Source organism: Sciurus vulgaris (genome assembly GCF_902686455.1).
Source record: "Sciurus vulgaris genome assembly, chromosome: 1".
NCBI classification, from domain to species: Eukaryota; Metazoa; Chordata; class Mammalia; order Rodentia; family Sciuridae; genus Sciurus; species Sciurus vulgaris.
The window spans coordinates 6,161,848-6,183,668 of record NC_136461.1 but is presented as its reverse complement, the minus strand read 5'-3'; the positions used below and the strand labels follow the sequence as shown (position 1 = coordinate 6,183,668).

The window sequence follows — 21,821 nt, the reverse complement described above, 5'->3', positions numbered from 1 at the left end:
GGAAGATGTCGTCAAGCTTGGTCTGCCCACAAGCAGGTTGCCGGAAGATCTCTTCTTTCCCTTCCCTGGCCTCCCCTTCCCTCCCTAAAATACTCGAAAGATTAAATGACCACGGTCTGTAGAGGAAGTCCATTCCTGGCCCTTGCCAGGCCATGTGTCCAAGTCCAGAGCTGGTTGCAAAATCCAAGTTCAAAACTATTCACACGAGTAAAAATCTGAGAGGCTTCAATGACAGAACTCTCAGCCAGGTTCTGTTTATGGGCTAGGGTCTCCTCAGAAAGCCACCGGGGGACTTCTGAATCATCAGAAGTGACTTGGAAAGAAAGCAGCTGCTCTTGACACTCTGCAGAGCAAACTGCTGAGAACTGCTTTTAGTAACTTTTTTTCCTGATTAAAAAAAAAAAAAAAAAAAAAAGAGAGAGTATATGCTCATTCATTGCTTATAATTGCCAAAACCTAGGAACAGCCCAAATGTCCAAACACAACAGAATGAATAAGTATGTTATATATGCAATGGAATACCACACAGCAATGAAAAGGAATGAGCAACAGCGAAGAGTAAAAAGCCAGATGTGGTGGCACACGCCTGTAATCCCAGTGGCTCAGGAGGCTGAGGCAAGAGGATCATGAGTTCAAAACCAGCCTTAGTGATTTAGCAAGACCCTAAGCCACTCAGTGAGAACCTGTCTTTAAATAAAATACAAAAAAGGGCTGAGGATGTGGCTCAGTGGTCGAGTGCACCTGAGTTCAATCCCTGGGACAAAAAATAAATAATAAATAAAATAAACCCATTGGTGATTCTCAGAAAAATAATGTTGAACACAAAAAGAGAAGACATGGCTGGGGTATGACTCGGTGGCAGAGCACTCACCCAGCATGCACGAGGCCCTGGGGTCCATCTCCGGCAACATGCACATGCACACACGCACACACACACGCACACACACACACATTCAAAAGACACAAAAGTACAGAGTATGAGTCCACTTTCGTAAAGTTCAATGACAGGCAAACCACACTATTTTGTTTAGGGATGCACACCTGGGTGGTTAAAAAAAAAAAGGCAAAGAAATGAGCAAGCAGGCTGTGCTGTGCTGTGATGATGTTTCTTCCTCTGGATGGACATTTACTTTATGATTATTAAATTGCATATTTATATTTTAGGTACTTTTCAGTATGCATATTTCATAGAGCAATGATTTCCAAAGTTGGCTACACAAAGATAACCTTTGCTGTCTATGAATCAAGCACAAAATCTAATGTACATCCCAAACTACAAAACATCATTGAAAAGGGTTAAATAAACCCTAAATGAATGAAACTGAATCACTATCACAGGCCATGGATAAAACAGCCTCATTCCCCAAACTTATATACAAATTCAAGGCAATCCCAAATTCCCAGCTAGCTTTTTTCCTCTTTTTTTCCAGTACTAGGGGTCAAACCCAGAGGTGCTTTACCACCGAGCTACATCTCCAGTCCTGCCTATTTTATTTTGAGACAGGATCTCTCCAAATTGCTGAGCCTGGCCTTGAATTCATCATTCCTGCCTCAGCTTCCCAGGCTGCTAGGATTACAGGTGTGCACCACACTGACCAGCCCAGCTAGCATTTTTTTATAATGAAAAAAACAATCTGCAAATAGATACAGAATTGCAGAGTACTTCAAATAGCCAAAACAACATTGAAAAAGAAATATTCTCTTTCCAATTTCAAAACCTTAACTACAAAGCTACAGTAGGGCTGGGGTTATAGCTCAGTGGTGGAGCACTTGCCTAGCATGTGTGAGGCCCTGGGTTTGATGCCCAGCACTGCAAAATAAGAAGAAAGAATAAAGTGGGAGGGGGGAGAAAAAGAGCTACAGGAACTTCAATGATAAGGTAGACAAGAAAGAATACAGCTGCAAATCCTCATGAGCTTGAAATCGACAATCATTTCTTAGATGTAACAGGAAAGCAACCAAAGAAAAGCCACTCTTGTCTCTGTGTGTGTGTGTGTGTGTGTGTGTGTGTGCCTGTGTGTGTACAGGAGATCACGCTGGAACCAAAACTCAGACTGCATGCAGGCTAAGCAAGTGCTCTTTCAGTGAGCTAAACCCCTAGTCCTACCTTTTGTCCTTTGAAGCACACTATCAAGAAAGTGAAAAAACAGTACACAGAATGGGAGAAAACCTTTGCAATCAAATATCTGACAAGGGGCTAATATCCAGAATATAGAAAGAACTCCTAAAACCCAACAACAAAAAAGACAAATTTAAAAATAAGCAAGATACCTGAATAGACATTTCTTCAAAGTTGATATGCGAATGTCCAGTAAGCATGCAAAAAGATGCTCAACATCACTGTTCATTAGAGGAATGCAGATCAAAACCACAATCAAGTTCTGTAAGGTGGTATATCCCTGTATCCCAGCAACCTGGGAGGATGAGGCAGGAGGATGGAAAATTCAAGGCTAGTCTGGGCAACTTAGCGAGACCCTATCTCAAAATAAAAATAAAAAGGATGGGGTTGTAGCTCAGTGGTTGGAGTCACCTAAGTTAAAAACAGCATCTGGAACAAACACAATGAGATACTTCACATCCATTAGGATGGTCAAAATTATCAAGACAGGTAACAAAAAGTGTTGGAAGAAATTGGAAACCTCAGATATTGCTAGTGGAATGTAAAATAGCACAATCACTTTGGAAAATAGTCTAACAGCTCCTCACAGGTTTAATTCCACTCCTAGGTGATGCACAAGAGAATTGAAAACAGAGATCCATACAAAAATTTGTACCTGGATTTTCATAGCAACGTTATTCATAATAGCTATAAAGTGTTAGCAACTCAAATGTTCACCAGTTGATGAGCAAACAAGTAAAATGTGGAATATCTCTACAATGGAATATTATTCATCCATAAGAAGAAATGAAATACTGATAAGTGCTATAACTTGGATGAACCTAAACAACACTGTTCTAAGGGAAAGAAACCAGACACTAAAGGCCATCTACTATAATTCCATTTATATGAATGTCCACACATTTGCAAAATTAGATAATAGTGATGGTTGCACGGCTTGTGAATATACTCCAAAACTAAGAAATGTAGGGTTAAAGGTCCAGTTTTACAGTATGTGAATTATATCACAATTAAAAATATAAAATTTTCAAACAAGAAAATTGAGAAAACCTGTAACTTAGGAATTAACGTTTCATTTTTAAACATCACACCGAATAACCTGTATTTTTTCAAGGAGCATGTTCACTGTAAGAAAGGTTGGAGACACTCGATCCCCGCCACCACCTGTGAGCACTGGCACACCACGGCTTCGGGAATGTGGCCTCTACTCCGGAGTTGTTTTTGTCACCGGTGGAAAGAATGTCTCCGGCATCCCCTCCCCGACACACACATTTGTTGGCTGAAAGGGAGAAAGTAATACTAGCCCTAAAAATGCCACTCCTCCCCCAGAGGACGGGACGTTCTAGCCATCTGGCAAGAGCGGGGGTAACCCTGGGCGGGGCGGACGGTGGGGGGTCCGGGGCTGGGTGGGGTCCGCTGGGGAGAGGTGTGGGGGTGCAGGGGCGTGGCCTATGATTGGGCTTGGGGATAGGGTGGGACTGGGATGGGTCGTGGGCGTGGCCCAGGGCGGGGCTTGGTGACCCCGGGCGGGGCGAGGAGTGGGTTGTGGGCGGGGCGCAGGGGCTTAATATGGGGGCGAGGGCCGGGCGATGGGCGGAGCCTCGGGGTGGGGCGGGACCACAGGTGGCGCTGCCGGGGCGCGGGGGTGTGGTTTGGGGCGGGGCGCGGGCTGCGGAGGATGGGGCGGGCGGGGCCGCCACGCGGGCGCGGCCGGCTCCGGGACGCGAGCCTCCGGCACTTTGGTGTCTAGACGGCGGCCGCCGCCGCACGCGCCGCCCAACGTGGTCCTTGCGGCGTCCCTGAGTCTCCCCTGGCCCCTGCCCCTGGGCCCCAGCTGGCCATGCCGCAGCCCGCGCCGCCCACCGAACTCCTGCCGTCGGAGCGCGCCGTGGTGCTGCTGTCGTGCGCGCTGTCAGCGCTGGGCTCGGGTCTGTTGGTGGCCACGCACGCCCTCTGGCCGGACCTGCGCAGCCGGGCGCGGCGTCTGCTGCTCTTCCTGTCGCTGGCCGACTTGCTCTCGGCCGCCTCCTACTTCTACGGAGTGCTGCAGGACTTCTCGGGACCCTCGTGGGACTGCGTGCTGCAGGGCGCGCTCTCCACCTTCGCCAACACGAGCTCCTTCTTCTGGACGGTGGCCATCGCCCTCTACCTATACCTCAGTATCGTCCATGCCGCGCGGGGGCCCCAGACCGACCGCCTGCTCTGGGCCTTCCACGCTGTCAGGTGCGTGTGGCATTGCTGTTTTCCCCTGGGCCCCCCACCCAGTCCCACCGTCCGCCGGGTCCTGCCTGCTTTCCTGTGGTTCTCACACCCGCTCTGGCCGGCCGCATCTTGGTCAGGCGCCCAGTGGGCAGTTGTGCCCCACAGCAGCCCTGAGCCCACGGGAAGGTGCCCAGTTTGCCAGAGAGGTGGATCCGGCCTGAGCATCCCTGCAGAGGGCGTCCTTTGTGCCTGCCCCAGTCGGAGTCTCTTAGCAAGGTGGGGAACAGATCTCACCCTCAGGGCCAAGGCCTGGTCACTTAGCAGGTGCTGGGACAACACTCTGTGCTTTTGTCTCCTGCTTCACTGTGTTCTGGCCATCTCTGCTGCCCATGGGAAAGCTTCCCATCCCCAGGCTGGGAGATGAGTTAGGCGCTGCCCTGCGCTGAGGGCCAGGCAACCGCCCTCCCCATGCCACCGTGGGTGTGGTGCCTTCAGCCTCTCCCAGGCTACAATGTTGTGGCTGTAACACTCTCAGAGGGACCTGCCCTCTTTTCAGTTTTGTCTTTGGTCATTTCTGAACTTCAGGCCCCAGTTTCCATTTTAGGTGATCTTGACTTTCCAGAATTCAGGAGCTCTAAAACAGGTCAGTAACAACCCATTGGTCTATAAGAAAACTGACAGCTGCCTGTAGTCTCTGAGAACAGGGAAACCCAAGGCCTTACCCTGTGATGCCCTAGCCTTCAAGCATCTCAGCAAGTAAGCCCTACCCAAAGAAGAAGCTTGGCCCTTCCTGGTAGAATCTCAGGATTTGAAACTCTCTTGGTGTCTGGTGCAGAAGCAAAGGCTGGAATCGGAGGGCTGGTTTCTTCTTCTCTTTCCCCCAGATCAAAGCACCAAAGACTGTCCTAATTATAGATCCTTTCTATTAAAATCTTGAGTGTTTTCCAAGGACTGAGAGGATAGTCAGCACTTTGGTAGAGACAGGTCACCTGGGTGTCACACGCAGAGGCAGCCAGCTGGGAAGAGTCACTTGACCTCTAGCTCTAGTAGCTGTTGGATGGAGGCCATTTGGTCCCTGAGAAACTAAGGGTCCCGCTTCTCAGCTGTTCAAATCAAAACCTTTGCCCTGTGTCACTCAAAAAGTAGCAGGGACAGGAGAGCAGGGCAACCATTCCCCCTACCCCTCACAGTGTGTCACCTGAGGCTGACTGTCAGAGACCAGCCGTCCTTGGTGGCAGCTTGGGGTGGGCAGTGTGAGCAAGTTCCCAGGTATTTAAAAAGTATCTAAAACTGAACCTTTCTCTGCAAGAACCTCTCTTCCCAGCTTCTTTTTAAAAATATTGAATGCACTCCTTTTTTAAAACTGATAATCAGGGTAGGTGTGGTGGTACGTTGCTTGTAATCCCAGCTGTTCAGGAGGATTACAAGTTCAAGGCCAGCCTGGGCAACTTAGCAAGAGCCTGCCTCAACATAAAATGAGAAGAACTGGGGGAAAAAACTCAGTGGTTAAGTGCCCCTGGGTTCAATTCCCAATTCCAATAAATAAACTAATAAATAAAGTGATAAACAGAACCTGGTGCAGCTCCTATAGAAGATGAATTTCCTAGCAGATCTGAGGTGGGAGTTCTTTCTGTTCATTTCTCATCAGGGACCCTCTGAGAGGGCTTTTCTGTGATGCTAGGGAAGCCTCCTTCTAGGGAAAGCAGTGTTAAGGGAATTGTTATAACTTGTCCAGCAGGTTCATGTATTGACCCAGATCCTCCCAGACTTACTATTGACCTTGCTCAGGACTCTCCCATGTGTTTCTTTGGAGAATTAGTTTGTTGATGTGAGAAATCTCATCTGCAGGCACAGGCTAACCAGTCATCCACATTTTGACCATATCGTCTACTAAAAAGCAAATCATCCAGTCTCGGAAAGTGTCTCAAAATAAGACAGTATGGAAGGTGTATATCTAAAGAGTTCTTATATTTTATGTTTTTGTGGTTGTTTTATTTGTGCTAGTGGAGATTGGACCCAGGATGCTCTACCACTGAGCTACATCCCCAGTCCTTTTTTATTTTGAGATAGGGTCTCCCTAAGTTGCCCAGGCTGTCCTTGAACTTGTGACCCTCCTTCCTTAGCCTTCCAAGTCACTAGGATTACAGGTGTGTGTCACCATATCCAGCTAGGAATTGATATTTTTAAAAACCCACAAGCGTCCTGAAAAAGAAAGGATACATTCGGACAAAATAGTAAAAGCAGCTGATAAATATATATGGAAAAAACTTTAATCGCATTAATTCTTAAAACAACAATGAAATACCATTATCAATTAAATTAGATGAAAAAATAATAAGAATACTAATATGAAAATGATTTTCCTACATATTTTCCTAGCATTGCAAATTGAAGTAATCCTTGTAGAAAGTATTTGATTCATACCCTTGATCCAGTAATCCTATTTCCAGGACCTAGTCTAAGAAGACCATCCAAAATACATACTAATCTGAAGGTTCAAGGGAGCTTGTGAGGTATTGCTGTCATAGTGAGAATCTAGAAGCAACCTCAGTGTCCAATCATAGGGGAACAGTAAGTGGTAGGCCGTCCTCCCTTTCTGAAATGTCACATCGCTGCTAAGTACAGGTTGCAAACTCTCCAAGTTGTATTTTTTAAATGGATGATAAAATGAGAAGTGAAAAAAAGTCATCTCTAAAGCTGATTATAGCCATGGAAACACAGGGGGTTACAGAGAATTCCAAACAATCACAAGTTCCCAAGAAAGCACCTGTGTGGCCCCTGGTGCCCCGTAATGATACCTAACACGGTTCCATTGACAGACTTTTTTCCTCCTCTTTAGAGAAGGAGAATAGCTTAGACTTTGTCCTCGGGGAAATAGTATTTCATCATGAGCTGCATGTGGCTCCTGATGCTTTGCAAAGTGCTGTCCCACTCATTAGCTCATAGAGCACAGGTAACCCAACCAGATGGACCGGTGATCACCCTCTGTTCATAGCAGATGAGATGACCCAAGACCACGTATGTGGGAGGCTGGGGAAAGAACCCCTGGTTATGACCCACTTCAAGCTCCGTGCTCCCTTGTGTTTGTGTCTTGGCCTCAACAGTGTTTGAAAAGTAAGACAGAACTTCAGCCACAGGGTTGGGGGTATAGCTCAGCAGTAGAGCGCCTGCTTGCCTAGTAGACATGGACCCTGGGCTTCAGCCCCAGCCCACGTTTGTGCATGGACACACTCACAAATAATAATTTCAACAATTATTTATTCTTAGCTTTCTAGACTTCCCACATATTAATATTTTATCATGTTAGCTTTATCCTCTCCAGTTACTTTTTCCAGAACCACTTAAAAGTCACAGCCATGATGCCCCCTCAACCCAAAATACCTCGGTGTATACGGCCGGAAGACAGCAGTCTTATAGAAACACGGACCCCGACCCGAAGCAGGGATCTGCCAGGTGCTGTGGTGCATACCTATAATTCCAGCAAATCAGGAGGCCAAGGCAAGGAGGCTTGCAAGTTCAAAGTCAGCCTTAGCCATTTAGTGAGACCCTAAGCAACTTAGCTAGAACCTGTCTCAAGATAAAAAATATAAAGGGTTCAGTGGTGAAACACCCCTGGGTTGAATCGCTGATTCTAAAAAAAAAAAAAAAAAAAGCAGGAAATTAATAGGAGTAACACTGTTACCTAATAGATGGGTTGTATTGAGCTGTTTGTCCATTGCCTAACAGCATCGCTGACAGCAAAGGAAATCTCCTGCTTGCACCTTGACTTTTCCTGTCTCTTTACTCCCCTTCAGTTCGTCCCTCTGCCCTGGCTTATCACACTGACATCTGGAAGAGGGCAGGGAAATACCAGTGTCACTAGCATTTTTTCACAAATGTCCCGCCGTATTTTGTCAGTGTTCCTGGGTTTGTCAGATGCTTGCACTTGGGGCTGCTGGTCTCGGAAGCCCATCCTCCCTGGTGGAGACTCTGATGGGTTCCCTTACCGGTGACGCTGGCTCTGGTGCTTGGCTGGGGTATCTGCCAGCCTCCCCCACTGCAGTTGCTGCTTTCCTTTCGTGGGTGCATCACCTGAGGGAGCGGCGGGAGCTGCCGGGGATGGGTCATCTGCCTGTCCTCCCGTAAGACACGCGAGATAAGCTGTCCACTGTCTCCCCCTCCTGCAGCCTCTGCAGCTCCTGCTCCCCAAGGTCGTGGCTCCTTTAGTGACACAGACGGGTCAGGTCAGTGGAGGCCAGGCGGCAGCCCTTGTCCTATCTGCGTGGGGGCAGCTGTGTGGGTGGCTCATCTCTCAGGGTCAGGGGTAAGGGTTCTGGCTGAGCTGGCGGGTCTCCAGCAGTCTCTGAGTTTCTTCAGGCCCCGCTGAGGTGAGAGTGGGTGTGGGCGTGACTTCAGCAGGACCGGCCAGGGCCCCTCACCCCCCTCTTGGAGCTGTCTTGGAATCACTGCAGAAGACAGAGCCTGGCACCTCAAACCAACCCTAGAAACCCTGCTTTGCAGGAGTAGAAGTCCCAACACAGCGGAAAGGGGAAACGGGGGCCCTGAGAGGGGAGGCTCTGAGTTCTGTAATTGGAAAGGAGCTCCAGGGCCCGCAGAAGTGACAGGTAGAGCTGAGTCTCAGAAGTCGTCCCCTCCAAAACTCATGTTGGCACTTCATTGCCTCTGTAGCAGAATTAAGCAGGGGACCTTTAAGAGCTGATGGGGCCAGGGCACCACAGGTTTCCAGGGACTGAGGCTGCTGCTGGGAGAGAGGCTTAGTCCCACAGGAGTGGCTCCTGATAAAGGGTAGGTTTGGTCCCCACCCTTTCTCTCTGTCTCCTTGCTCCATGGGGTGACCCTTACCAGATGCTGGCACCTAACTCTTGCACTCCCTGACCTCTAGACCTCGAGCCAAAGAAGCTTCTGTTGTTTATGACTTACCCAGCCTGCGGCGCTCCATTTCAGTAGCAGAACACAAACTAAGACACTCCCCAGGCAGAGAACCCCAAGTGAGAGGTGCTGGAGGCAGCCTTGGGAATGGCACCCCATGTCACCACTCCCCAAAGTGACAAAGGTTGAACTGGCTTTTGTTTGTTCCCACAGAAAGGCTTTCTGAGGTTACCATGAGATGGTGAGGTCACAGCACCAAGTTGGTGTGTGCAGCAGGAAGCCCAGGGCAGGTGCTGAGGACCAGCACCAGGGGCCAGGAAAGCAGAGGCTGCCCCTTGACCCTTCCCAGGCCTGGTGGCCAGGAACCCAGGTGGGCAGGAACACCTCTGAGCTGGGCTGTGGATAGTGGCACCAAAGCTGCATGACCCCGTGGCGGCCTGGCCCAGTGGCTGACTCACTTAACCTCCCCCACGTCCTAGCGCTCAGCCCCATGAGCTGGACAAGCGTCCATTGTTCCCAGCCAGCGTCCTCTCACCCGCCTCACTCCCTGCAGCTGGGCGCCCCTGGCCTTGGGCTCTCAGGAGCTTCTAAATCGGTACATTGTTGCAGGATGGTGTGGTTTTGTTCCCAAAGCACTTTTTGAGTTATGTTAGTCTGTTGCCACACTACTTAAACCAGGAGCTGCTATTTGGCCCACAGGGGAGAAAGAAGACCCCCTTTGTTTTCTTTCCAGCAGATGCCAGCCTCCAAAATCTGTAGGAAGGGTGGATTTGAGGTGAGGGAGAGGTGCAGGGTCCAGCGGGGGGATTGGGGTGCTGTGCACCAGGAGTGAGCCCGTTATAGTCTCAGTCCTTTGTGGGACCCCAGGCAGGGGGTGAGGGGATCGAAACAATCTTTGGAAAGCAGTGGGCAGCTTCTCAGCAGCACTGTCCGATCTTTGCATGAAGTGAAAGTGTGTCCCCACATGCAGGTGTCCCCCACCCTGACTGGTGGAGGTCAGGGGCCACATGACACAAGGCTGTCAGTTGGGCAGAGCTGGGGTCTGGAGGAACCAGGCTCTGGATGGGAGTTGTCAGAACCCAGAGCATGGTTCTGGAGGCAACTGCCTGCCTGTCCTCGGATGAAAGGTGCCAGGAAATTCAGGGATGGGGGTGCTTTGCTCACCTCGAAGCCAATCCTGAGTGGCACTTCCAGCTCCACCTCCCTGCAGGAGACTTATGACCAAAAGGGTTCTGAGTTCCCAGAAGGTTCCCTCCTCTGGACACCTGGGGTGCCTGCCCAGCTCCACCAGTCTGGGCACGACACGATGGGGAGCTTTTGATTCATCCCTTCACTTCTGGGGTTGGGGATCCCGGGGACTAGGAGTGCACAGCTCTGTCCCCCTTGGTTTGTTGGGAGCCACTTGTGTTGATCTGCCCAGGCTGCTGTGGCTGGGCCCCTCAAGCAGCAGGAACTTACTTTCACTGCCCTGGAGGATGAAAGTCCAGCATCGAGGTGCGGGAGGCTGGTTTCTCTTGAGGCCTCTCCCGTGGCTTGTAGATGGCATCTCCTCAGAATGTCCTCACATGCCTGTCATCTGTGCTTGTTTGTCCTGATCTCTGCCTGTGAAGACCCAACCCTACTGGATTAGGACTTACTCTGGTGACCTTGTTTTAACTTAATTGACTCTTGAAAACTCCTCTCTCCAAACAGTCACATTCCCAGGTTAGGACTTCAACAGATGAATTTCAGGGACACACAGTTCAGCCGGTAACTCTGAGCAGGGAGGAAGCCATGCAGTCTGGCTAGGCAAACAGGAACGAGGGGCCCAGGTGCCTCTGGGAGAAGCTGTGGGTTCCTCCTCCGAGTGGGAGTCAGGGTGTGGTGTTCTAACTCCAGCTAGGCAGCCTCAGATCACAGAGCAGGGGCTTCTACCCCACTTTCCCCACCCTGGGCTCCTTGGTCAGCATCCCTGCATGGCCATCTCTATGGAGGAGGCAAGGATTAGCAGAACTCCTTGCAACCTCCTGACCTCAGGGTTCGAGCCTGTGGGGCTACCCTGGGACCATGTGGCTTGTAATCTAGTCAATCCCTTGGTCTTTTCCATGAACAGGCTATGTCTTAACTTGTTATGACTTTATTTTTTGACTGTTGGCTTCATTTTTGAAGGGGGAAAATCTGTCACACCAGAATCGTAGTATACCACTGCAGCTCGGTATGGCCACTCTGCCAGAGAGCAACTCAGCCTCCTGGAGGCACCAGAAACACTGGCACCCGCCCCCAACGCTCCCTAACTTGTGGCCCCTCTTTTCCTCCTACCCATTGGTATCCTGGAACCAGCTCAAAAGAACCACTTGTTACATGTTAGGGAATTTTGTGAGCCAATTGTTAGCTACCATCATTATTGAAAATTAACTTACATTTTACATTTATCCCCATTAATTACATTAATGCTCCAAGCATACCACATCCTGATTCTTTCACTGCTATCCGTGTGCTGGAGGTTACTCACATCTATCGTGTGTGTCACAGAAATACATAAAATGGTGTGCTTGTGTCACCAGGTCTGCTCCTAACTACAGATACTGGTGGCCTGATTGGCCATGGTGGGATTATTGACACCATGGAAACAAGCAAACAGTACAAACCAAGGCTCGATCTATTGCTTTCTTGATTGCATAAAGCAGAGGTTGGCAAACTTTCCCCATGTAGGACTTGACGGTATTTTCAGCTTTTCAGACTTTGTGGTCTCAATTGAAACTGCCCAACCCTGCCGCAAAACAGCCATAGGGAATATGCAAATGAGTGGTTGTGGCTGTGTTGCAATAAAGTTTTATTTAAAAAAAAAAAAAAAAACTTGGGCCAGATTTGGCCCAAGTGCTGCAGTTTGCCAGCCCTTGATCTAGACCTTAGAAAGCAAAAGAGGTAATGTTACTAGTTATACTGAATCTAAAAGTACTACCTCTGAACTTGGCCACCATGATGGGGCAGGAGGAAGCCAAGCACTTAGGCAGGAGGTGGTGAGAAGGGGTGGTGTCACGGAGCACCAATAAATGAGGAAACTCTCCTCCTGTGTGGGAGAACTAGTGCCTGGTTGAGTAAAGAGGTCACTCAGTCACTAACCAGTGAGGTCCAGGCATGTCTTATTTTCTGCTTTCTTTATATCACTTTCATCTTTACATGTTCAGGAAAATGAAGCATAAACCAACTTCATGGGATGGGATTGCTCTCATTTGCTGACCACATCCTTAGGTCCACTCTGGATACCAGGTTCAGAAAAAAATCAACAAAAGCACTCTGTGAGAACCGATTGGTTGGAGGGAATCATCAATAAGGAGTTTGTGTATCATATTTTTATTTTTAGATTATGTGTTTGCATTTTGATATCAGTGAAACTTATGAGAATTTGTATGTGCATGCATTCACGCACACACATCACACATCTGCAGTTTTCTGAGGAGCCGGTTGTGAAACATGAAGCACGCCACGGTCTGTATCCACAAGTCTGCGACTCTGGTCCAGCCTGCTCTGCAGGACGATGCGGACAGGCCTCCTCCTCTATCCCCAGCAGATCCCCGATATCACCTTTTCCAGCCACCCACTTAAGCACCTCCCTAGCAGCTTCTGGCCTCAACCTGGCTGCTGAGATCTGAGCTCAGGGCCTTTGAACCACTGCCCTTTGCACAAGCTCCCATCCCGGCCCTTCCCCAGCCTTCCCCTTTGTGGTCTCTCTAGCCGTTTCCTTGTTCAGTCTTAGCCCAAGCACGCCCAGTAGTACGGAGGGAACGATATCACCTCATAGCTTTAGAACCACAAATCTAAACTTAGAGTGTGGGTCTGTCACTGTGTGGTCCCCAAGTTTCCGCTAGGGCCCATCAGGATGCAGCAGGGGAAAGGAATACTCCCCTGCCCGCTCCCAGGGAGCCCAGAGCCACGAAGTGTGAAGCTGCCCCTGCCTGAGACTTGGCTGGAGTCCATCCTGCTTCAGGACAGCTGTCCCCATGTGCAGCACTCTGCTGATCCCCTTCCCAGAACTCCTGCAAGAAGTCCTGCAGACCACAATGCGGGGAGAAACACCTTCTGGCCTTAAGATCGGAGTTTTAGCACTTCTGTTTTTTCTTTTTGCAATGCTGGGAACTGAACCCAGGATCACTCTGCCACTGAGTAGATCCCCTACTGCCCTTTTAAGGTTTTTATCTTAAACTGGGGTGGTGGCACATGCAGGTAATCCCAGTGGCCCGGGAGGCTTGCAAGTTCAAAGCCAGCCTCTTAGTGAGGCCCTAAGCAACTTAGCTAGAACCTGTCTCTAAATAAAAAATCATAAGGGCCGGGATGTGGTTCAAAGGTTAAGCGCCCCAGGGTTCAACCCCTGGTACCAATTAATTAATTAATTAATTAATGAACAGGCTGGGGACGGTGCTCAGTGGTAAAGTGTCCCTGCATTCAAGCTCCAGTACCACAAATAAAAGGTGGCACTCTCTGCTGCCTCCTCCCTGCTGAGGGCAACGTAACTGCCCCCTGGCAGCTGCTCCTGGTCTCCCTGCAAAGGGCAGCAACAAGGGGAGGGGACAATCGTCTGTCACCTCTGTTCTGAGTGTCCTGCACGCAGGCCGAGGGAGTGGACCTCTCCCGTCCAGTCTGCCCCACTGCCAGGCGGCAGGAAAACCTTGCCTAGGCACGGACTCTAGCGGAGGTCCAGCCCCAGACTCCAGTGGAACTTCAGCCTCATCCTCGGCATACAGCTTCCTTTCAGAAAGGTCCCATATTCCTGACCCTGAACTCTCAACATTCGACCAGGTTCTGACTAAACGTGTTGCTGGTGACACTGAGGGTACTGTTCCCGTTGCAGACCCTTGTTCTCCAAGCCACTGACCCAGCACGTGGGTACTTGTGTCCCATTCCTGGGGTCAGAAACCACGTGCAGCACCAGTGTCTACACCACAAGCCTGGATCCTGGAACCAGTTTGGCAGCAGCAGACGTGTGCATGCTCATCCGGTGGTTCCCATACGACCCCACGGTGACGGCTCCCCGGTCATCGTCCCCACCCTGTGAGGAGAACACTGGTGTGTGGAAGCTAAATAACTTCCCAGAAGAAGCAGAGTCATGACTTGGACCCATCCCACCTCGTCAAAGCCCCGGCTCTCACAGCCCTCTCTGCCACCTCTCTGGGAAGCCACAGGCAGCCTTTGGTTGTCTCCTTGATCCGTTTAAGCTGCTTCTAAGGGGCCTGGCAGAGAACCTGGGGAAGGGGACTCGGCCTGGTGCCAGCCATGGTGCTGTGGTGGTTGTGCTCCAGAAGGTTGAGCAGGGCATTGCCCTTGGGCTTGGGGGCCCCGTTTGAGCTCTGTGCTTGAGAGGGGAGATGCCTACATTCCCCCTTCTAGACCCTGGAACCCGCCCCCCAGCACCCTGGTACCCACCTACACACCCTGTGTATACCCGAGGGTGGCTGGGGGCTGCCTGCTGATGGCATGCCTGTGCCAGCCTAGACACGCAGGCTGGTATTTGCACACTGGTGCCCAGGCCCCTCTGGAAGGAGCCAGGCACGTGGGAGCCAGTCTCACCAGCATCAAGCTCTTAGGAGGTCTGGAATTCTAAATCAGAACCAAGCTCCCAGAGCAACAGCTGCCCCTCCTGTTTCCCAGGACACTGCTCTGGGGCTGGGGGATCACTCTCCTTCTCCAAAGAGCAGCCCAGGTCCTTTCTGCCCCCGCTGAGCTTGCCGCCTCCTCCTCCTTGCTTCTCCTCAGCTGGGGCGTCCCGCTGGCCATCACAGTGGCCGCTGTCTCCCTAAAGAAGATTGGCTATGATGCCTCCGACGTGTCTGTGGGATGGTGCTGGATCGACCTGGAGGCCAAGGACCACGTGCTGTGGATGCTGCTGACGGGGAAGCTGTGGGAGATGCTGGCGTACATCATGCTGCCCCTGCTGTACCTCCTGGTCAGGAAGCACATCAACAGAGCGGTAGGTGCCACTGTGCTGGCCCTTGGAGGACAGGCCAGAGGGACCATGCGCTTGCTCTGCACCCAGCACGGTGCCACGCCCTTCATTACAGGAGGGTGGATCAGGTGGTTGTATGAGTCTGCGCCTCGTCAGGAACCAGCCCTGATTTCCTCCTTCAGTAGGTGGGGAAGCTTGGGGCTCCCCAGGACTGAGCTGTCGTCCTGGGCAGAAGCCTGGAACCCGGGTCTCAGCCACAGCCCTCCACTGCCCCCGTGTGGACAGCCGGCGGAGGGGCTTACACTTAGGAATTTAGATACAAGTTGTGTCCCAGTGGAAGTGGCCTGGGGTGCCCCCAGAAAGGGAGGACTGGGGAATTTCACGATCAGGAGGCAAATAACTCACCTAAGCACTCTTGGCGATCAGACAGTGTCATAAGTGGTAGGCTTGGCAGGAATTTACAAATTTCCTTGGCTGGAAAGGTAGTTTATAATGAGGACGAAGACCTGGACCCGCCTCCCTCCAGAGAGGCAGACGCTTCAGTAATTATGGGAAAAGACAAAATGTGACTCGTGACTGGAGCAGCAGAAAGATTCCAAGAAGTGCTCAGACCTGCTGCAGGGATGCTGGTGAGAATCCGGGTCTTTCTGCCCTCCGGGTTCTCAAGGTCGCAGCCGTCACAGGGACTGTCCCGACTTTGAAGTCATACCGGGATTGCTTTTGTTTTGTTTCTTTTTGTGTAAGTCTGGGCCCTGTCTGGAACTGAACCCAGAGCCTCACACTTATGTCACTGAGCCACACACCCAGGTCACACTTTTGACTAAGCAGCCACTTCTGATTTAGGATGCTGCTGGCAGCTGTCTGGGCCACCTAATCCTCCCTCTTTAGCTGACAGCCCAGCATGCAGCCCTCTCCCGCTCTGCTGGAGTCCTTGCTGGAGATGCAGGATTTAGCTCTTGTCCTCCTGTAGGCCTGTTACTGTGTCTCCTCCATTCCCTCCTCCTCTTGTCCACTCTCCTGGGAAGGCCCAGGGCTCCCCGTAGAGGTTACCGGGAGCTCCCTAGGCTCTGCCCTCTGGAGATGCCCTTCTGTGCGTGTCCCTCTGATTCTCACCCTTTCTGCCACAGAGCAGGAAGCCTGGAGACCCCGTGCCTGCCAGGCTGACTCTTGCATGCAACAGTGGGTTCTCTTTTACAACTTGGCAAGTCTTTCCAGATAAAGGGAAGAAAGTGGGCCAGGAGGTGAGAATGTGCTGGCTGTCCCTCCCTGGAGTATCAGGGCAGCGAGAAATCAGTGAGCTGGGAGCAGCTTTGGTCTGAAGAGGCGTCAGCCCCTGGCTCTCCAGTCCAGCGGCCTCTCAGCCCCTCCCATAGGCAGTTCCCTGCAGCTCCCAAGGGGTAGGGCTGATGGCTTTCCACGCTGCCACCAAGGCTCCAAGGGAAGGCAGAGGCAAGGTGCTCTGCACACATGAACCCAGAAACCTGGGTGCTCAGGGAAGCCCAAGTGTACGTGTGTCCCCTCACTGGGCCATCAGAGTCGCAGACGTGGATGAGGCTCAATGCACATCCTTGCTATGTGTTGGCTTGCCTATTTTCACAAATTCGGTTTTGATCTGGAACTACGGAGCCTCTTCCCTCTCAAAGAAGATGCTCCCCAGGAGTCGGGAAGCCAAGGCTGGCTCCAGCTGCCCTTCCTGTGGCAGGGTGTGTAGGGACACAATCGTCCTGTGCCCAGGGGGTCTTGCGTTCTGCAAGGGGGTGCAGTAAGGGCAACAAGTTGAGAATGAGGGTGAGTGATATCACAGAATGGGGGAGGACAAGAGCTAGAGCAGACAAAAGTCAAGGGCCAGATGTGGGGCCCTGCAGTGTGTCAGCCTCCTGCAGAAGGTGACCTGGGAGCAAAGACTTGGAGAAGGTGAGGGAGCGACTCAGGAGCCTGAGGCAGGAGGATGGCAAGTTCCAGGCCAGCCTGGGCAACGTAGTAAGGCCATGTCTCAAAATAAGCCATAAGAAGGACTGGGGGTGTAGCTCAGTGGTGGAGCACCCCTGGGTCCCACCCCCAGACGAGAAGGAGGACAGGGAGGAGGAGGCAGCGAGGGAGTGGCCACTCAGCCTGACAGCGGAGAGCATTCCTGGCATGGGGAACGGCTAGCAGGCTAGTGCCGAACCCCGGGACTGGAGGCCTGCTTGGAGGGCAGGAGAGGACAGAGGGGTGGGGACCAGGTCAGGGGTGGGCCACAGCTCGCCCCGATGGTGAGGAACACATGAAATGGGGACTCACCCACCCACCTGGGGCTTTCAGGGGCCCTGCAGATGGGGAGGGTGGCGGGGAGGAGGGAGACCGGCCAGCAAGCAGCTCCTGGCACCTGGAGAAGTGCCCTGGTGATGAGCAGAAGGGTCTGGACTCTGGGCCTGCTTTACAGGTAGGGCCCAGAGGACCTGCTGTAGGCCGGACGGAAACTGGGGGGAAGAGAAGCGGCGAAGATGCCCACGTGTCTGGCCCAGCAGGGAGAAGGCTGGCACTTCCCTGGCAGGTGGGGAAGCACGCGGTCGCTTGGGGGCCGAGGCCAGGTGTTCCCTCTTAGACCTGAGGAGCTTCGGCATCTCTGGGACACCCCTGTGCAGAGGGGGCCTGGGGTTTGGAGAAGGGTCCAGGTTTGATACAGGTGCGGGGCTCCTCAGTATCGGTACACCAGGCCCAGAGTCTCGCTCCGGCCTCCCTGAGCTAGGAAGCTAGATGCCAGGGACAACAGGCGGCTGTGGGTGGACGGGCCCCGACAGCCCTTCGGTCAAGTCTCTCTTGTCCCCTGCGCAGCGGGAGGCGCTCTCAGAGTACCGGCCCATCCTCTGTGAGGCACACCAGCTGCAGCGCCGCTCCTCCTCCGTGGCCGACACGAAGCTGGTCCTCATCCCACTCATCTTCATCTGCCTCCGGGTCTGGAGCACTGTGCGTTTCGTCCTGACCCTCTGTGGCTCCCCGGCAGTGCGGACCCCAGTGCTGGTCGTTCTGCATGTAGGTCTGCCCTCTCCGCCCTGCTGCCCCACGGTGGCCAGATCCCCTCTCCCAGTAGAGTCGCTGTGCCCCAGTTTTAGGGCTCCACCAGGCCTTCTTCCCTGCCCCAGCTGGGCAGCGGCCTGGAAGAGCGGCCTCCGTGCGACTTGGGCCTCTAGGTGCCCTCCAGCAACCTAGAGAAGCCCCAGCGGAGTTGGCTGATCCCGGGCTCTCCCCAGCCCAGAAGGCCAGGACGCAGGTCTGTGCCAGGCTGACCAACTCAGCCTGCCCAGATGTGGCCCAGCTCCTCCCAACTCGGCCTCCCAGGGCAGGGGTTCAGGCAGCTCCCAGCCTTCACGTGGTGTTCCCGAGGCTGCCTCCAGACCTGTACTCAGCCACTGCTTTCCTCCCAACAGGGTATCGGCAACACCTTCCAGGGGGGAGCCAACTGCATCATGTTCGTCCTCTGCACCCCCGTGGTCCGCACGCGGCTCATCTCCCTCTGCTGCTGCGACTGCTCACAGCCCCCCACCCAGAGCCCCGCCCACCGCCCAGGGGCTCCTGTGCCCTCCAAGACCGGAAGCGCTCAGGAACCCAGACAGACCCCGGAGGAGCCTCCCAGCACCTGAGCATCCGCTCCTCCTCGTATTGTGCCCCTTCCCGGGGACAGGCAGCGCCCTGCATGCCACCACAGGGGCCGGGTGCATTTCTGCTGCACTCGAAGTCCCCGTGGTGAAGCTGTTGACCCTGGTGAGGGACAGCCACCAGCTCAGCCTCTTCTACCTCCCACTCCCTCAGGCAGCGTGTTCACAGGCCTGTGTCCTGGCGCACTTGGGATTCACCGGGGTGAGCCCAGCAAGAAACGCAGGAGCCAGTGATGCAGGACCCTGTCAGGTGCCTCTGGGCCAGTGGCCCTCGGCCTTCTGAGGCCATCTAACACTGTTTACAATTTGAGGGACCCAGAGATGTGTCCTCCGCCCAGAGTTGATTCCTGGTTTGTCAGGTGTTGAGATTCCCCAAAGAGCCTGGCTTTTCTTGGATAACATTGCTGGTCAACAGAGGGGCCAGTGCCCTTTAACCAGGTCTCAGGTCCCCTGAGATCACATGTGACTACCACAAATGAGCACAGCCTAGCACAGCCACTCAGGGACAGTCTCCTAGGCGCTTCCTGGCTTCTCTCTTGTTCTGCAGTACTGGGGCTTGAACCTGGGGCCTTGCACATGCTAGATAAGCACTCTACCACTGAGCTACCTCCCAGTCCTTTTTATTTTATTTTGAGACAAGGTCTCACTAAGTTACCCAGGCGGACTGCAAACTTGTGATCCTCCAAGTAACGGAGAATATAGGCCAGCGCCACGGCATGGGCCCTGAGTTCCGTCTCTGTGGACTGCCAGCCCTCCAGAGGGATTGTGTTTAAGTTACAGCACAGGCCAGACCCAGAGCCCTCCTCCTGCTGGTCAGTCACATAGACCACATGTCCCCTCCTCCAGTGTAAAGGCAGAGGCATATCAGGGACCCCTGAGGATGGCATACTCTTTTCCGGTATTTTCACGTAATTCCCTCGTTCTTGGGGTGGCTAGAGGTGAGGGTGGGGTGGGAGCGGGCCTGGCTGGTTCACGTCCTAGCCTGCATTTTTGTAGGAAAGGTGCCCAGAGATGGGTGACCCAGATACTGCTTCCTCCTTGAAGGGGAAGGTTTTAACATTCAGCCTTAGCTAGGGGGCAGAGCTCAGAGGTCGAGCATCTACTGAGCATGAACAAGCACCATGGTTTGGTCCCCAGTACCAAAAAAAAAAAAAAAAAATTGAGGACTTTTGGCAGTTGGCGGTGTTGGGGGCAGCCACACCTTGGTGATTATTTACATGTGAAAGAAAAAGGATTCGCATAGCATCTCTAGCTTTCTGGTCTACAGCTCTTCCACCAATACTTCCTCTTATTTCAGAAAGCAATTTCTGTAAGTCACCACAACCAAGAACCTCAGGAAGCAATACCTGTGACCTTAGTGGCCTGGCAAGGACGCCCCCAGCTTTACCCTTAGGTGACTCCCTTGGATCCTGCCAGAACTCTGCAAGACTGAAATGATTTCCAAGCCCACAAAAATGGCTCTGGATCAAAACCAAAACCCAATTCGATGCTGTGCTATCGATTCGTTTTACTTTCAAAAGCCAAATGTGTATCAGGACAGGAATAGTCATTTCAAGGATGGAGTCTAAAATGCTCACTTTGGTGTCCTTTGAAAACAGATTTCTTTAGGAAAATCGTCAAAAAGTGGGTCGCCCCTTAGGATTCAAAGCAAGCTCTGGGCTCCCACATGGGACGTTCCCTACCTATTGGCAATCTCCCAACAGAAACGGCCTCCCCCAAAGGGGTTACAGAAATCTCTGGGCACACAGCAGATGAAGACCTCTGAGCATGGAGAATGGGTCAGAAATTCAGGAATTTGCTTGCTGCAAACAAGAAAATGGTCCACAGTCGAGTCAGAATCCTGGCCCAGAGGAAAGATATTAGAATAAACTCTGCTCAGCAGGGGGCTCCAGAGCCTTTGCTCCTGGAAGACAGCCCTGTGCCCAGAGGCGGGGACTTGGGTCTCCCCAGCTTGGCTGTGCTCAGGGAAGTCCTGCAGAGGGAGTTGGGGACTCAAACACCTGCTTTAGGTGCTGGGGCTCATTCAAGTTCTCATTCCGTTTTTTGGTGCCATTATCTGGGTGGTTGTTTGTAAAAACCTCCAAATATTTACACCCTGTGTTATTTCCATGTCCCTTCCTCTGCTGCCCACCTGGGCACTGCGGGTGAATGGTTACCAGGAATGGCAGCGACCCGGTGGGCAGGGGAGGGGCTTGTCCACAGGCCTTAGCCTGGGCCTCTGGCCCTCCCACCGCACAGAGAGCATGGCCGCTTGCTTGCAGCCAGGGACTCTCAGTCCAGCTGGGTGGGCAGAGTTCAGAAGCAAAGGGAAATGGGAAGTAAGTCGCATCCCCAAAGTCGAGGAGGGGCTGTTGGCTTCTGATCCAAGCCAGACAAGGTGGCTTCGCCCCTGTTCCCCTATGCTCGGCCCCGCTGAGTCTTTTTCATCCGTTAGCGTCGTTAATGTTTATCTGCCTCAGCCTTAATGGTCAGCCTGACTGCTCCCAGTTACTGCCCTTCCGGGCGCCTGAATCTTGGTCTTGTAATCAGGTTTACCACCACCTCCTGTCTCTTTGTGCTTCTGAGGGTTGTTTTTTTAAGTTAGTGTGTTTGTTCAGTTTTGTGTTTTAATAAAGATTCTTCCGTGGCCCAGGCTGAAGGTATGAACAGAGAACTCTTCACGTGTCTACAATAAGAAAACCTGTTTTTACACACCTCCAGTCGTGGCATAAGAGAGTGTGAGTCTTTGCACATGAAACATTGTAATACAAACCCCTGACTATCTATGAAAACCAAAGTCTTGCTCTTTTAAATTAAAAAATAAATTATTTTTCTTCTGCACGTTTGGTAAACTGCTTGCCCACTGCTGTGAGAGGGGCGGGCAGGGTGGCTCAGATAACCTACCTCTGGCAGCCTTCAACTCTACTGAAACCTGGGGAGACATCTCTGCCCTTCTCTGTTGGCGAATGTCACCAAAGGTGCCACCCCACAGGGACAGTCCAGTTCTGAGTTTGCTTGGCAGAGGAAGAAGAAGGTGGGGAGGATTCAAATACAGATTCCTGGGCCCTGTCCCCAGTGAGGGTCAGCAGGTCCAGGT

The 21,821-nt window shown here is 52.2% G+C and overlaps 1 protein-coding gene across 1 annotated transcript; it reads left to right on the top strand.

Moving 5' to 3' along the window:
• Positions 1 to 3,831: 3,831 nt before the first annotated feature.
• Positions 3,832 to 21,565, top strand: GPR157 (G protein-coupled receptor 157). The gene is made up of 4 exons (XM_079134143.1): positions 3,832 to 4,342; positions 14,921 to 15,134; positions 17,925 to 18,122; positions 18,518 to 21,565. The coding sequence occupies exons 1-4, from the start codon at positions 3,960 to 3,962 to the stop codon at positions 18,728 to 18,730; spliced, it is 1,008 nt and encodes a 335-aa protein (XP_078990269.1). The 5' UTR covers positions 3,832 to 3,959; the 3' UTR covers positions 18,731 to 21,565.
• Positions 21,566 to 21,821: the final 256 nt, after the last annotated feature.

What these genes read in the sequence shown, in the direction of transcription:
- GPR157 (XM_079134143.1), top strand. Translation starts at nt 3,960, where the DNA reads ATGCCGCAGCCCGCGCCGCCCACCGAACTCCTGCCGTCGGAGCGCGCC. An exon ending in TGGGCCTTCCACGCTGTCAG is followed by an intron (nt 4,343 to 14,920) that starts GTGCGTGTGGCA and finishes GCTTCTCCTCAG; the next exon opens with CTGGGGCGTCCCGCTGGCCA. An exon ending in CAGTGCTGGTCGTTCTGCAT is followed by an intron (nt 18,123 to 18,517) that starts GTAGGTCTGCCC and finishes TCCTCCCAACAG; the next exon opens with GGTATCGGCAACACCTTCCA.